Source organism: Lycorma delicatula, chromosome 13, assembly GCF_047948215.1.
Source record: "Lycorma delicatula isolate Av1 chromosome 13, ASM4794821v1, whole genome shotgun sequence".
In the NCBI taxonomy this organism is placed as follows: Eukaryota; Metazoa; Arthropoda; class Insecta; order Hemiptera; family Fulgoridae; genus Lycorma; species Lycorma delicatula.
Window position 1 is genome coordinate 53,903,067 of NC_134467.1, and position 17,707 is coordinate 53,920,773.

The window sequence follows — 17,707 nt, forward strand, 5'->3', positions numbered from 1 at the left end:
TGACGAAAAGGTGTTTAGTCTGCAGCGGTTCGATCTTAAGATGTTCACCCTATATTCGTGAAATTTTCGTTTAAAAAAACTGAAACAGAACTAAAGACAAATACCCGTTTTAATAATAATAGTTTTTAATTTTGTACGTATTTATATTTTTGTAAAACCCGTAAAAAATCTGTTTAATAACAGGTCTTATTTTAATGTTACCTTCGCTCTCCTCGTTAAATTATATTTTTTATTACGTACGAATTTTAAATTATCGATATTTTTTTTAAAACGATAGTTATTTCTGCAATAAGAAATTAGATACAAAAATAATTATTAAAAAAAAAATTGGTACTTATATACTTTTTTTTGTGATTCGCTCGGTCATAATATATAATATATACTCGAACATTATTAGCGGGTAGGTGTGCTAATAATCCATATACGCAAAAAAGATCACAGCACTTGCCTGGATGAATCAAGATAAACCTTGATCAAAGCGGCATCACAAATAACATAATCTCACTAATATAACTAATAAGAGACAACGTATTTTTCGTTTGTTCCCGATAACCGTGGAAACTGCTGAACCGATCTCATTACTGTATAAATCCTAAATTTAAAGCCTAAAAATAAATAACCTAGAACTTCTTTTTTTAAATTTAATCTCGTCGTCAACGTCGATAGATATTATCTATATCGATCGTAGTCTATGTTAATATCGACTTCTTCAGAAAGTATTTTAGAAACGCTGTACAATTTATCGTTTTATCCGTGACGATAGTGAAGTTTACATTAACATGAAATCATTTGTTCTTAAGCTATATATTAAAAGAAACAAAATTAGTAAAAAACGCTATAAATGATCTGATAAAAAAAAAGGCGATTCTTTATTTTATATGGCGGTAGTGTGGTAAACCTACAATAATTACCTGATGTAATATATGACATCGTTATTAAAGTACAACGGTTTAATCGTTACTAAGAGGTCGGATTTGTGTTATAACATTCACGTATTATTCTTTAGTTATTATACGTTTTACCTTACAGGTATTACTTATGCGTTAGCTAGGGTGCAGTACATTGCACTAACTTTCCTTTTCATCGAATGTGGCGATTTCATGGAAGTATTATTTAAAAAATTTTTTAAACGTATCGATATACGTAATTTTATTTCAGTCGCTTTTATTTTTAAACAAAAGTTAAGGATTAAACGATCTCTAATCCGCCTTCTAAAAATTGTCTTATCTCGTCATCTGATTTTTAATAAATTCATTAGAATCGGCAGATCGGTTATAGAATTATAAAAATTAATGTTACGAATCGATCGTTTTAATTTTTAAATAAATATACGATATTCAGCCGATTCAAACGACGATCTGTTTTCGTTAAAAAAAGAAGTATCGGTGAATTATATAAAATGTGAATCGTCGATCCTAATTGAGTTTATAATATATCCGTTTACGAAAAACAGATTCTAAAAAAATTTAAATAACTAATGCGTAGCCCTCGAAAGACAGATTTCAAACGGTGGTGGGACGACAGAAGTGGACAGGAGACACCCGACTTATTCCGTCCATAGCAGCGATTATTAATCGAATGAACGCATTAAATTCGTTCAGGAAATTTAACCAGACAGTAGCCGATTCGAAGAATACAACGAAATGTTGCCTCTTCTGGTCGCCGATTAGCTTCTTTTGATCGAATACTTGATTTTCATCAGATCGATGACGTAAAAAAATTATGTCGATTTACCGGGTGGTTTAATTTTAAACGCGCTTCATCATACATATCACCGACTTAAAGAAATTAGGATCCGCTTCCCAAAGAACGATAGATTTCTCACAAAATTCACCCTTCTCGTCTTCACGAAATGCACGGAGTAATCTCGGTCGATATGAAATCCCTTAAGAATCTGTCACAAACTTGTTTCAAACCTAAAAAAAGCCTTCGCGGTCGATATTTGAGGGCTTTTAACTAACATCTTTGCAACAAGTCAAGTTATTTTCTGAAGTCCATCTAGTTCTAGGCCTACGTCGACGTTTACAGTATTTTATAATTTTTCGTACGGTTTACGCAAATATTGAAGAACGCTCAGTAGCAAAGATATAGGACATTTCGATGAATTTCTTCGTGAACGTTTTAATTTGTAAAAACGGTTATTCATTACTGAAAAAACTAATTCTTTCAACAGGTCGATATCTCCAAAACTGTCGATCCAAAACTGTCCTGATCGCTGTAGAAAATAATAAAACATTAGATATCAGCCGGGCGGTAGGGGTATTTAAATTTTACACGAATGTGACATCGAATTAGGTTAAAATATACTTTTAAAAAAAATTACTTTTTGTCGTTTTTTTCATTAACTTTTTAAACAAAAACGTCTCTAATGAAATAAAAATTGAATAATTGAACTAGGGAAAAGCGGCCGTTGAATAGATCAAGTAAAACCACTATTTTATCGTTTATCAAATAAGATAAGTAATACGCGATTTGTTTTAAAATAATTTATTTATTCTAATACATAAGTCGCCAGAGTTAAGAATAAATAATAGTTTGTTAAAATTCTGTATAAACAGTGCTACGGGCCAAGTCATATTTTAGCAATGATTATACGACGGTGCGATTATTTAAAACGTGTTCTGCAAAACGGTGCATTTATACGGGTTCACGTATGAGGTTTGAGAAAAATTATTTTTTTAGGTATTAGTCGATTAAATAGCGAGAAAAAAAGAGCGCTGTTAGTTCGAGAAGTGGCCGGAGAATTATATCTATATTAAATAAATAGGAAACACGCGATCGTTTTCGATCAAATAACTACGATATTTGTCAAGCACGAGCTAAAGGATCGTACTCGACAGATATGTAAGTTTTGAGATTTTCGTAACGAGGTGCTCATACGGTACCTAGCAAAAGACAGGACTAACACGAAGCATTATTGCGTTTCACTACCGGACCGACTGAAAGATGCCGTTCAGGTTATACCGTCCGCATCTGGCCGAAATCAAAGCCCCCCACAATAATGCGCTTGCACACACGTCTGCGTCTCAGTTTGTTTCCGCAAAACTCCTCTACCTACGGTTCGAAGTGCTTCAACATACGCCGATGTTTGTCGGATTCAGCTCCCAGAAATTACATCGTCTTCCCTATCGCGATGAGACGGCACGCCCGAAGAAGATTCACATCAAATGATGGTCAAATCTGAAACGACCGCTTATCTTGCAAAATCGTGTTATACTGAAGGTATAAAAAAGTTGGAAAAATGTTTCAAATCGCAAGGCGACTACGTCGAAAAATAAAATTACCGTTTTGTATTTTCTTAATCGGGTCGAGAACTTTCCGAACGACCCGAGCAAAAGAAGGATACAGTAAATATGTAGTATACGCATATGTTTGTCGTTCTAGCGGATGTTGTCATCAGACGTTTAGAAATTTTGCTATCGTAATGCAAAATACCGAGCTTCAGACGCTATAGTTCTAAATGCTCTGTCTAAGGAACGCTACTGTACTTTGAAACACATTCGCTTCCGTATACGGAGGGCATTCTTCTATTCTTTTATTAATTTCCCGCTGCAGTCGTTTCCCGTCGGTTAACGAAATCTTTAGAATTTAAATCGATATTCAAGAGTAACCGACTTTTAACACGTGCTGTATTTCATTGATTCGATTTCATCTTTCTCGGTCGACAAAGTAAGAGGTCCTTTCGTCGTTTCGGCTAACTTTTAGTCTCTTTTAAAAGAGCGATGCTTGAATCCTTTTTTGAATTCTATAATAAACGATATCCTTGTCTGCGTTCATTATGTGTATTATTAAACGTAAAACAGGGTATATCTTAAGCTACGTTCGGTAGACGGTGTTTTTGTTTCGTTTTCACCCGCAGTAGTCTGTAGCTATGTACAAAACATGTCGCGTAGTATATCATTATCGTTTTTAAGCTACGCGATACGGCAGATGTTTAATTGCCGCCGGCCAGCCTGTCGCAAGTCGCACCCTACCTTCTCGCTCGTTCGATATATATTTATCCTCTTTCAACAGGTCTCACACATACGCTCGATAATTCGCCTTCAACAGTTCACCGGATTACGGTTAAGATCGTATACTACTGATACGCGCCGTTCCTGTTATTCTGTGTCAGAAAAAAAGAGGAAAACGAATTAGATTTTTCGTTTTAGGAGCGTCTTATATGCAAACGTACACGCAAGAAAATCGTAATAAAAAATTACATAGGCCGTTTGACCCCGTCCTAAATACACGTACAGTAAATCACAAAAAACTACCGCCTGCAACTTGAGCCATGCGGTTTAAATTAAGTTTTAAACTACATTTTTTACGATTAACGGTTTCATAAATATCTGGAATGTTTCGTGGAATACCGCCTTAGAAATTGAACGGTGTAAGTATTGAATGTCGGATCGATTGAAATCGTATGTAACAATTACGCTGAAATGTGACCGAATCGTTATAAACATTTTTATAATGCGTCCTAATTCATTAATATATATATCGCTAGATCGCTTTGTGTGGAACATAATTTTATCGGTTAATACCCGTAGTATAATTATGGTATTTCTCGGTTTCTGACTGTAATTTTATTGCGGTAAATGAACGCGTCGATACTTTCATGTCTACCCTGTTTATTCTATTTAATTTTTTTTTAATTTTACTGATATTAAAGAATATAAACCGAACCGTTGTTAAATTTTTTGTAATGTAATTTTCTACAAAAAGGAATTACGCTTTTAAAGTTTGCAAATTACGCGGGAGTTTTAAGAAACGAGAAAATATTAAACAAACGATTTCATTACTAGAAAACATTGCGACAGAATACGGAATGAAACTGAACATTAGGGAAACTAAAAAATCAGGATAGGAGACGATAAGACGATGAAAGTCTGTACGAGTGGAAGAAGAGTTGTTGAACAAATAAAACACTACAGATACTTAGGTAACGTGTTAACAAAGATTAAGAAAGTGAAGAGGACGTAAAAATAAAAAAAAATAACGGTAAAAAATAACGGATGTGGTGCAAAGGACCCGCCTAAGGGAGATAACCCGTTTGGTGGTTTTGACGAAGGTACTAGCAGATTCGGTAAAAGCCATTTCAACATTCGATTTGGGTGACCTATAAAACACAATAATCGTTAAAGTCACCATTAAATCGTATTTTATTTAAACAACTGAACGGTTACATTCGCTCGTTTTCTCATATATATTTTTTTATTAATTACAAAGATATGTTCGTGTATAAAAACACGGTCGCCTGAGTCTGTACAAGAATACACCTCACTCGCACCTCACGAACAAAGGACGCGACTCCCTACGGGCTCCGAATCCAGAAAACTAAATGGGAATCTGGAGACTTCCGGAATATCCATAATTAACTAACCGCTTTTCGGATTAAAGTTATTAAAAGAATTAATTATTTAAAATAACGTGATAATCGGCATATTTTCTAAGCCGAACTTCCGATAGAACAATAATATCTAGCGAAGATATCGTGAAAACTAGCTCATCAGAATTTTTAATCGATCTGAAATACCTAAACGAAGACTTAAGATTAATATTATCGTAGAAAAATGTTCTACTTTGAAATGTTTTACGAGAAGCGGCCGACAAAGATTTCCATTAATAACAGGAAAATCAATAACGACGAAAAATTCAGTTGTCAGTCGCTTATAAACGGCAAATGAAAAGAAATAATAAAATGAAACGCGTAAAGGTAGTTTACGTTTGCTTGTTTATAACTACATATTCTCCCCAGGCGAACAGGTTTTCTCATTCCGTCGTTAAAGAATGTTGACAAATTTTCCTTGATCCACCATCTCGCTGCATCCTTCGGTAAGCCGAAGGATGCAATATTCCACGATTATAGAGAGATATTAAGATATCTCTCTTTAATTGTGGAAAAAAGTGAAAATATGATGAATATGGAGTGCGTGTCAACTTCGCAAGAACTTCGGCGTTTGCACGCGATATCGCGGCCGAGCGATATCCGATTGCAGAACTATCGGCTCGTTAATTGTTGAAAAAAACACACGCATACCTCCAAAACTGTCTTATCTTCTTCTCTATGTACAAACAGGATATGCAGTCAACCCAGTTTCCAGGTCGACGTATACGTTTTGGAATCTCCGCACGCAATCGTTTTTTTCGGATCGTTTTGAATTTTTTTATCGTGGCGAACCACAACGCCAGTATTCCATGTACTGCCGTTTTTCTTCTGGAACGTAATAATATACTCGAATTTCGTGTTCCGTCACAATATCGAAAGAGAAGTCATCTCACTCGTCGCGATAACGTTTTGAAAAGTCGTTCACAACATACATTTCGTTTTTGTTTGTTCTTTTCTGTAAGTTTGCGCGGCTACAATTTTCGAACATATTTTACTGTAGCTCTTCTACCGTAATGCGTCCTACTCCTTCTTTCAATACGCCTACCGGGATGACAATGCGTTGTTGTGAAATTAGAAGATCATTTTTAATCGATTCCTCCACCGCTTTTGGCTGCTTGTCATCGGTCAACAAAAGCGGTTCGTCCTCGATATTCGTTTTACCGGGTTCTGATGCGAAAGATTGAATTTCTCATCGACTGGCGGTTCTTATATCGACGGTTTCGGTCTCCTTTTAGACGACGATGTGAGTAGCGCTCACTTTTCCGCTGTTGAAAGTTCTATCGCTGCACGTTGATGATGTAGGAGGCGTACTCGACTCCGTGGCGACGAAAATTGTGCGATATTTTTTTCTCGCGTTAGGTTCCAGTACATTATATTCCAGCCGCCCCTTGTAACTTTTTATATAAAATTTTTAATATTATTGTCTATGTTATTACGGTTAAATTTTGGTGCTCGCGGTTATCTGACTTAATAAATGCCAAATGGGTCGGTTGTTTTTAGACTCCGATTTATTAAATATTATTTCAGGCTTTTTGAATCTTATCGTTGAATTATATCTCTTCCCGGGATTCCGCTCGTGGATGGAAGTTACGGAACCATCGGGTCGAAGGGAAACAGCGAAACTGTTTATCCGGAACCAAAGTTTAAATTCAATCGATTTTATAATTAAAATCGATAATATTATGTAGACAATAAGGATATTAAATATATTTTATCACAGACTTCTCTATCTGATGCGTCGGCAATACATTATTTAAACGAATGATTTTTCGTCTGCATATTCGTGTTACTCGATATCACTCGACTGTAATAAAAATAATAACATTTTAACCATTTTTTTGCGATCGGATCTCCTAATCTTTCTTTTCTAAGATCTTTTCATTCTTTCCCTTAACTTCTCTCTCCTTTCTTCGGTCTACCGGTTGTTTATTTTTTCATTTTTCTGGAAATTTAGATTTTTTCGCTAGTTTCCTGAAAAATTGTCTGCAAAAAGTTATTTCTTGGAAATATTTAATAATTTTTAATCTCTTTTTCTTTTTTTTTTTAAATATTTTTTTGTAAATCTAGTTTCATTCATCGTATATAGCGGCCGTAAAATATGATCCTTCGTTTTCTTGTATTTTAAATATTTTTTTCTAAATTGCGGTTTTTTTCGTCTGATTTACATAATTTACAAATATTATCTTCCGCTTTGGGGCCCTTAATTTTAAAATTGTTTTTTTAATTTTTACTAAATTTTTTCCTAAGAGTTTCTGTAGGCCTTCCGCTTCCATTATAAAACTACGGTTTTATATCGTCTTAATTTCGCGTTTTTAATAGGAATCTTTTACCGGATTAATTTATATATTATTTATTTGACGTTTTTATTTATCTCTGTTTTGTTTTTTTTGTTTCAGAATTTTAGAGAACAACGAATAGACGGATCGGCGTTGCCATTATTAACCGAACAGCATTTAACGACCGCCTTACAGATGAAATTAGGTCCGGCATTAAAATTAAGGGCTATCTTATCGAGAAGATTAGGTCATTGCGCTATATGTTTACACTGTGTACACTGTCACGGATCTTCGGCCGCAATGACGACATCCGCCGCTATACCGCCTAGTCCTAGTCCTAAACCTACCGTCAGGCCGAACAGTACCGGCAATTGACCGATTTATATTAGGATGCGCTTTTATTATTTGTAAGGTAAGCGCATTTATTTTTAAATAATATATAAATATTATTATATTATATATATATATATATATATATATATATATATATATATATATATATATATATATATATATATATATATAATTATTAACCGTTTAAGTGAGGTTGTCCTCTCCGACATTTCCTGTTCGATGTTTATGTCGTTGACACGATACCGGAATCAAAAATTAATTAATGAGGGAATTAAAGAAAAGTTTAAACTTTATTCCGTTCTAAATCGGTCTGATGAATGCCAGAAAAAACAGGACAAAGATACGCTTTCCGTTGAAATTTTTAATTTCGAGTTAGAAAATCTACGTTATGGAAATTCATGAAAAATTCCTATTTAGATAAAAAATTGGCATTAAAGCTGGCAGCTCCGTTTAAAATGTAACTGATGTGACATGTTTTCGAGAGGAACGATAAATAAATAAAAAACTTACAGGCATTCTAGAAGAATATTAGTCGAATTCTGCGTAAAAAATCAAAAGAAAGACCAGATTAAAACAATACGAAACGATAGCTGTGACAAACTAGAAAATTAAGTAGGGTTCAAGCAGCCGAAGCGAGTTTCCTATGGTCCGTTAAAAACTATACAATAAAAGGGAGATTTATATAATGAACATCCTGGGAAACACTTTTCCCCGGAAAACGTTTCTTCTATTTCTCCCAGAAGATCGCTTTAAGATCGTATAAATCTGCAGACATTAATCGATCTGTCCACACTTGCAAGCTTTTGAAAGGTGACAGTGAGTATTTTTTTTAGAAATGTTATGAAAATAAGTTTATTTATTTAAAAAGGATTACGAGCCTAAATAAAGAAAAAATGAATTTTTTAATTTTACTGCAAAAAAAAAAAAAGAATGCGATTTAGATCAGCTCGCTAAAAAATGTAAGATATTTGTGGTCGTAATGCGGTATCAGTAGTTATGGCGTAAAACCGGTTTTAAGTGTTTCCGATCTGGAAACGTTGATGCCGATGATGCGACTCAGTCTGGTCGGTCGATGACTGAAAAAAATTAATGAAATCATAGAAAAAGTTTGATTGAAGCCTGGACTTTGGTAATCGTGATATCAGTAACGAAATAAAGATCTACAAAAAAAATAGTTGTTAAGTTGTAATTGAAGAAGGCTGGATAAAAAAATCTTTATTTATGTTTGCTACTACTTGATTTAACGATGATACAAATTGAATGGATCGAATTTCCATCTGCGAATCGTTGCTAAAACGGAACGAAATGGAACTGTTTTTGAAATTACTCAATACGGACCGATGAAAAATAGATCACTTACGGCAATAAAAAAGTGGTTCTCTCTCTCTCTCTCGTGTGTGTGCGTGTGCGCGCGCGCTATTGGAAAGAAATTGTTCATTACGAGTTGCTGCCGTTCAGTCAAACAATTAATTTTATCCTCTACCCCATTACCACCTACCATCTACCATTATCGATCGGTAGGAAAAAAGTCTCGGTCTTCTATCACGGTAACTCCAGACGCTACACATCTTCGGTGACAACGTAGAAGTTCTACTGTGACGGAATCGTAATTTTACCTAAAAAAAAAAATTGCAACAGGTGACCAGTCAAAACGGCACATGTTTGGTTTAATAGACTTTTTATGAAATATAAATAAGCTTTGCTTTACTTTTACGTTAAAATGCAAACAAATCTTTTCCCTAACCCTTGATAAGAAGAAATTTAAATGTTAATGTCGTACATTATTTAACAAAAGGATTAAAAAATATTATCGAACTAACGATTGACTGTTGAATTTCTAAAGCGGTATTTGCAGACGATACAACTGCATTTATATTTAAAGATAATTATTTAAAAATTCGATGTAGACACTACATGACTTCCTTGTACGCCTATTAAGTTACATATACACATTTTTTTCTGCACTTCATTTAAACTTATTTCATTTAAAAGTGAGATACGCTCCTCCAATTCTTTAATAAAGTGGACACTTACACAAGTGATGAAATATTAGTTTTTATTAATTCAACAATTTTACATGAAATATTAGGACAGAGTAAAAGTCCCTTTGTTACTCTTATTACTAGATCAGTATTATTCGTATCTTCGTGACTTGCTGATTAACAAAATTTTAGATTTCTGGTGCATCGTATAAATAAAAGTGAATAATAATTAAACTATTCCGTTTAGTGAACCATGTACACCGGTTACAAATGTTAATTTCGACCTAACCGTGTAAAATATTCAGTTTTTGTTATCGGATTATTTGGTGAATAATCAAAAATACAGGAAAAAGAAAGATAACATGAAGAAATATATTTCAAAAAACAACAAGAACATGAATATGAAGAGGTAGAAAATGTTAAGACCAAGGGAAGAATAAAAAGATTAAGAGAGGATGATAAATATAAAGAGGAAGAAAATGTTAAAACCAAAGATAGAATAAAAAGGAAGAAAATGTTGCAAACGAAAAAATAATGAACAGGAAGAAAATGTTGCAAACAAAGAAAGAATAAAAACATTAAGAGAAAATGATAAATATAAAGAGGAAGAAAACGTTAAGACCAAGGAAACAATAAAAAGATTGAGAGAGGATGATGAATATAAAGAGAGAGAAAATTTGAAAACTAGAGAACGCGTACGCAAATTAAGATCAGAAGAATTATATCAAACAAAAGACCTATTAAATGATCGGCAACAAAAAACAAATAAACGAAATGATGATCAACTCCGACTTAGGGAGAATATTGTCCTACAATCAGAAGAGTAATAAACTAAGAGATAAGATTTTTTAAATTATTTTAAGATCGAGCATGTATATGTTCTTGTGAGGGTCTATTTTTCAGTCGCTCTGTAGTTAACTTTAATGTAGATAAAATTAAACAGAAAGTAAACTAGAAAGTCCAAAAATAATACGATTCTAAATTTTAATTTTCAATTAATGTTAAATAATCAGATGTTTCACGAAATCTATTACATATACACATATGTAATAATGCTTATTGAATTACACATATATATGTTTTTAAAATGAAAAATGCAAAAAAATTTATTTCAATAATAACCTGCTTTTTTCATATTTTCTTTTTTATTATTATTGGATTATTATTTATCATAAAACATTTTTTACAATCATGGTTAATAATTATTAAATCGATATATTTAAATTAAAAAATAAATTAAAAAAAGGAGATGAAGTCTGATTCGAACCGATATGCCTTCTCTTCTCAGATCCGAATATTTCATTAATTAAAATTTTATTAAGCTATAACTCTGAAACCGATGAAAATAATTATATCGTAGAAAAACTCTCGATGAGGGCAGTTAAGAAAAAGTCAAAATCCAAATTTTTGGGGACTTTGGGCTTTTTTGAACACTTTTGTTTCAGTCGATCGCAATCAAAAGGGGAGGTGTACAATTAGATGTTGCAACAGTCTTAAACCCAAAATTTCAACATCCTACGGCTAATCGTTTTTGAGTTGTGCGACGAGATACGTACATGTACACGCATACGGAAGTCACGCCGAAACTAGTCAAAATGGATTCAGGGATGATCAAAATGGATATTTTCGTTAAAATCTGAAAAACGAAATTTTTCGCGGTCACAATACTTCCTTCGTACAAGGAAGTAAAAAGGAATTGAAAATTGTAAGACAGCAGCTCAGAAGATTGTTCACCGAGTGGATTATAACCGCCTAACTTTAAATACGGATAACTTGATTTAATACGGATTAACTTTTAATATGGATAACTTTAAATACGGATTGCATTGTACTTCTAAGGTTGACGTAACACAGCTATTCGCTCGGTGAGAATTCCCATCAACGGTAGCAATATTATTTCTTTTGCAAGCAAAGGAGAATTTTTGGGTTTTTTATCGATGCGGATATTATAAACGGAATAATCGATTCGATCATTTCGTATGTAACAAAATCAAGCCGTACTATTTTGCTTTAATAAAACGCTAAGTTTGTCGTAAATATTAAATATTTATTACGTTACTTATATTGCCGTCTAAAGTATGTCATCTCTTGGGGCTCCCCTAAATATTCTAACGAGTTTTTAAAATACAGAAATGGGCTGTCACATCATTATCTGTCGCCCAAAGTATGATTCGTGGAAACCTAAATTTATAATATTAAATGCGTTTACTTATTTTTGTGTTTATATTAACGAATTTACAATCTTTGCTAAAAAAAATTGTACTTACGCTTAAAAAACTAACAATACGGAACTGTTTTAGTATAAATCAACGCAATAATTCGGCTTATGAGAAGCGCCTTGTTATTTGTACGTTCCGATGTCGGAAGCGAATAAATCGCCCGACTATTTCAAAAACCTTCCCACCGATTAATTAAAAATACGATTAAAAGATCGTGTTCGGTGACAAGTCGACGTTTCATCGTAGTTGAAAAGTTAACGCGCACGACTTCCGTATCCGGGATCAGCAAAACCCCGTGAACTCTTACGGTGCGAAAGGAGCTTCCCGACAGTTAAATGTTTGTACGATATCCCGAAGGTAAGCGTACGGGCCGTTCTTTTTCACCGAACCGAGCGTAATAGGAGTCGCTTGTCGGATTTGCTACGTACTTTTCCCGACTACACGATGGGCCGTAGAATTTTATTCGGCGACATGATGGTGCGCCTTCTCGCCGGCAAAACTCTGTACGGGTACGGTCGAATGACGTTTTCCCCGACCGCCGGATCGGACGCACGGATCCGATGACAGAGCTTGTTTGCGGTGGCCTCCGAGGTCATCCGATCCAACCCCGTGTGATTTTTTCCTTCGGGATTTTATCTAGGATCTTATCTGTACGCCTGTGTTAACCGCTGATCTATGGAGCCAATTTGAAGCGGTTTTCATTTACGTTCGTAATCGCACTTTAGACGTACCGGTTAAAGTACTCTCCTAACGGCCGCGTCATGAAAGTCGACCCCGTTGAACACTTTTGGAGAGAAACCTATATTATTTCATTTGCGATTCAGTTCTACGGTCGACGTTAAGATATTAAATAGCTTTAAAATTCCGATTTTTTTTTTATAAATCCTATATTACAATCAATATCGGTTTTAAAACAAATTATAAGGATGAGGATATCTAGGGAGAAGTAAAAAATTTATTTACGATCAGTCACCTCCCGTCTTAATAAAAAGTGGTGATATCCATTTATCATCAGAGATTAAACGAATGATTAATTTGAATTTTTTTTCTGTTTCAGATATTTCCAGTGTATTTACTGTTGCGGTATACATTCCAGAATCTGTATTATAATAATATTTATGCGTTTATTATTTACGTCTATGTACGCACTTGTTTATGAATCTGTATGTAAAATTATTATTTTGTTGTAATTAATGTACATCGAGAAAGAAAATAATGTAAATGTTTGTTAATTTTGTACTAGCTTCTTTTTTTTGTTACGATTTGGAAAAAAACTCCGAAATAGTTTGTTTTAACCGGTAATTACTTTATTTTGAAATTAGCTAAGATTACTCTTTTCTGTATTAGAATACAATAATGTCCTGACTATTCGACATTTGTTTTACCCGATACCATAAAAGATCGATAATACTTAAATTTCTGTTTTTAAACGTGCGAAATATTATTTTTGTCGCGTTTAATATTTATTCTTTACCGATGAACAAAAGGAACCGATCGACTACACGTTACGGGAGTAGTAATTTAATCCAGTGAAAGTACTGAAAAACGGGCATCTTTAATAACTTGACTGCCGTGAGTCTTATCTGATCAGTAAAAGGCCGCCTGAAAAACTTTATTTATTTTTATTTTAAAGATTACGGGCGAACCGGTAAGTTCATTAACCCAGATGGAAATTTTTGACGTATTAAAACGCCGTGCCTAACCGGGATTCGAACTCGGGACCTCCGGATGAAAAAAAATCGAATAGTTTCCGACCGGCCGCTAGACGTTTTCGGCAAATATTAACCGGGTATTTTTCGAAGTTAATTTTACTATATTAAGAAAGCGATATAATTGATTTTTGCGGCCTTAAGGTGTAGGGCCGCATATTTCTCTTACCGTATTAATTCCGTACAATAAGAACGCTATATATCGTATAAAATGGATATAAATTGCAAACGTTTATTAAATTTAATCGTACGATTTCTTTCTTAAAATCGATTGCAATTTACCCTAGATTTTTGCTAGTCGTTGCTACGCTCCCGATTCTTGCTAGATGAAATATGTAACCGCTCGGTTTTTACGATTAAGTAAAGCGCTTTCGTAAAAACCCAGTAAAACTTTATCGACCGATAATAATTATTTACAGAAAAAAAATATTACCAAAAATAATTTTCTTATAAAATTAAAAGTTGACTGTACGTAAAAAATATAAAGGAAAATTAAGGTACGTGAAAAATATAAAACGTATCGAGATAAGTTATATAACAATAATTACTGCAAACTAATAAATAGAACCGAAAGAAGAATTTCTATTTTTTAAATTTACGTTCGCTAAAAAACAGTTTTGACAATAGAAGACTGAACATACCGGTATCTTGGAATATTGCTGAGCGTACTTCTTCCCGATTCGGTGGACGATTCTTTTTACTTTATATTTTCTTTAGCCTTTTATTAACGAACCGTAAAAACTCAAACGTTAAAATCTGACATTTAGTTCCTAAAAAATATAAAAGTATTCACCCCGTTAAACGTTAATGTAACAGTCCGCTAAGAGCATCTATTTCAGTTAGAATAGGGCGAACGCGTGCCTTGTACGTAGAAAAACACGAAAACTGAGATGCCGTACTTAAACTGTGTCCTACAAATTTAACCGTGCCTGAAATTCCGATCGGGATTTCACGGCCGGTTAAAAAGGGCTCAAAATATCGGTGGGGCAGTTAACTTGTTAACGAAACGAGATTATTGTTACTCGTTTCGTTAACAAGTTAACTGTAAGGAATTATTATTAATTCCTTACCGTAATTCTCGAGGTCATAATGAATAATCGTTGGAAAGATAACGACAGATAACAAACATTATGTTCCTCTGATCCTCCGGTATTTGTAAGGCGTGTCTGCTTTAACGGTTTATTATGCAGTTAGGTAAGAGTATTTCCACCGATCGTGGCGTTCCACCGATGAGCGAGGTGTAATTATTTAAAAAAACCTAATCTTTTCTCATAGAGCTCTTGAAATTCTTCAGGGAAAACTGTTGTTTTGTAGCTTATTCGGCTGCCCGTCGACGGATAATTATCTGCCGGTGATGCCCTAAGAACAGGACGGTCACCCGCTTCCTCCGGCTTTTACAGAGTGAAGTTTCGTTTATCTTCTACTCTATTCATCTATATCAGCGGTTTTCAACCTTTTCGATTTCTATGAGGGAGCTCCTTAGCCCTACCCTACGTGTACAAGTGAACGATGTTAAGAGGCGGTAGATATTAAGGGAACGTAAAGGAATTAGATATCTAATCGACTTCTCCGTGTTCGTACAGTGAAATTATATCGTAAAAACTTTCAAATTTACCGTAATTTCATTCGATTTTTATTTATTTTATTTTATTGTAACAGCCGTGGAGCCCCCGGGAAGTGTACGCGAAGCCCTTAGGATTCGGTGGTGCTCAGTCGGGACGCTGCCGTATATGTTTATCGCTCTTTCTTACCGCCCAACTCTCGAGCCGTGTTTTATTTTTGTAGTAATCTAACCCTGTCGTGAAGTCCCCTGGATCTGTAGAACCGGTGAATGTCCTCTAAATGATTTGGCGGGGCGATAATTGTAGACCGATCCGGGTTCTATGACGTTTCGGATAGTTAAAAAAATAAAGCGTTTATGTTGAGCTTCCTGGGGCAGGTTCCTTACTCCGCTGTCGTCTCCATTCATCCTTCTCCTTCGTCTCATTGTAGTTTCCGTCAGCGGTTTAATTAACATCTTATCTGCATTTTATAATTTTCCTTTTCAGCGATGAAGTAGGCATGTTATTCTAGATTAAATCCATTTTATTACGTTTATCAAAATCATCTCGTAAATATATATATATATATATATATATATATTTGTCACAATTTATTTCACTGTTCGTTTAGATCGGATGATTTAATTTCCATTTTGTATTAAAATTCTTGGTTACATATAAAAAATTAGAATTTTTTTTTTCTTGAAATTTTGAAATCCTTTAAATATTTACTGTGCGGCACGAGTAACGAGCTTAAAGGGGACAAGTACTTCGTTCGTATTAAGGGATAAGAGATATCATTTTCGGTAGTTTTGAGTAATTTACAGAAAATCATAACTATTAAATCAATCGAATCGGTCGTTATACGATGAAAGTAATAAATTATGTTTGTTTCTGCTTTTACTCGTCGAAACATTTCCGTACTTACTTATCCAGCTATTTCAGCCGTTTATCGCATCCTCATCTCCGACTTCCTTTATCAAAAACGTCCTCGTCGTTTAATCGTCTTCCCTGTGTCGCTTCATTCACCTTCTCTTACCGCATACTTCTCGGTCTTCTCTTTTTTTCTTCTGGTTGTGGGTCCGACCCAAAATTTTACACGGTAGTCGATCGTCGGCGTTTCACATTCATCCGTGCGTTCAAACGTTCCATTTCGTCGGTGAGCTCTGAAAACGACTACGTTTCCATTTCTTCCCTAATCCTTCGGTTACGTACACGATCCGTCGGAGTCCTTTGACATCATCTCCTCCAAAAACATTCACATCCGTCGCTGCGATTCTTCCTTTTGGGTTTTCGTTCGATATCTAAACCTCCGCACCTTTCACGATTCCGTTCTCTATAAACGAAGCAAACACGTATTTTTTCATTTTTCTAAATACGCTGGAATTCCAGAAAACAGAATGCAGTTCTCAAATAAATAAATTTTCCCTTATTGACGTTATTCAAAATATCCGATGTCATCTCTTTCATCTAACGTTAGCGTTAACTGCAGACACTTAGAGTTATTTATACGTCGAAACATTTCCTTTCCCGTTTTCAATTTCTTCCCTTGTCCTCCGACCACCAAATACTTCGTCATCCATATTTTTTTTTACTCCCCGTTTCCACTAAAATTACTTCGGTCGATCTCGTCTTTCTCTAAAATTTGGTGATCATAACGAATATAAAACTTTACAACTCCCTATCGTTCAAAGCTATATCCGTTACACTTCCGTTTCAGATCGTTTAAAATTATATTTAAATAAATTTTTCAACATTAACATTCTTTTTAAAGAACGGAGAAAAGCGACTCTCCTGTTTCTTTGAGAGAGAGAAGGTATTTACTACCTTCTCTCTCTCTCTCTCTCTCTCTCTCTCTCTCTCTCTCTCTCTCTCTCTCTCTCTCTCTCTCTCTCTCTCTCCTCTGTAATATAAAATGTCAATACGCGATTCCTTCATCGTCTTACATATATAAGTTCCTTGATACGCTGATGATGTATAGTGTAAATTTTTATAAAAACAGAAAATAATGTTTTCAAAACAGGTATTATTAAAATACAGACAAGTCGATAGCATTCAGGTAATGGCTATTTCTTTTCTTATATTTGAAGTATACAATGCCAAATAATAATCGTTAGGCAAGAGTGTAAGTTAAAATAAAAGTAAACGATAAGCGAAATGTTACACGACCCGTGTAGAAAAAATATTCATGGAAACCAGTATATGACGAAACTTTAAGAACGTTAGATAATTTCATAACTTACAGTAATTTTGTT

General features: G+C 34.3%; 1 protein-coding gene across 1 annotated transcript in view; it reads left to right on the forward strand.

Moving 5' to 3' along the window:
• The window catches only part of Samuel (SAM-motif ubiquitously expressed punctatedly localized protein), a 277,423-nt gene extending 260,121 nt beyond the window's left edge, over window positions 1-17,302 (forward strand). Inside the window, exons 6-7 of the mRNA XM_075381454.1 lie at window positions 7,768-8,059; window positions 13,260-17,302. Coding sequence (XP_075237569.1) covers window positions 7,768-8,022 — 255 coding nt within the window. The 3' untranslated portion in view covers window positions 8,023-8,059; window positions 13,260-17,302. The remainder of the gene's footprint in view (window positions 1-7,767; window positions 8,060-13,259) is intronic.
• Window positions 17,303-17,707: the final 405 nt, after the last annotated feature.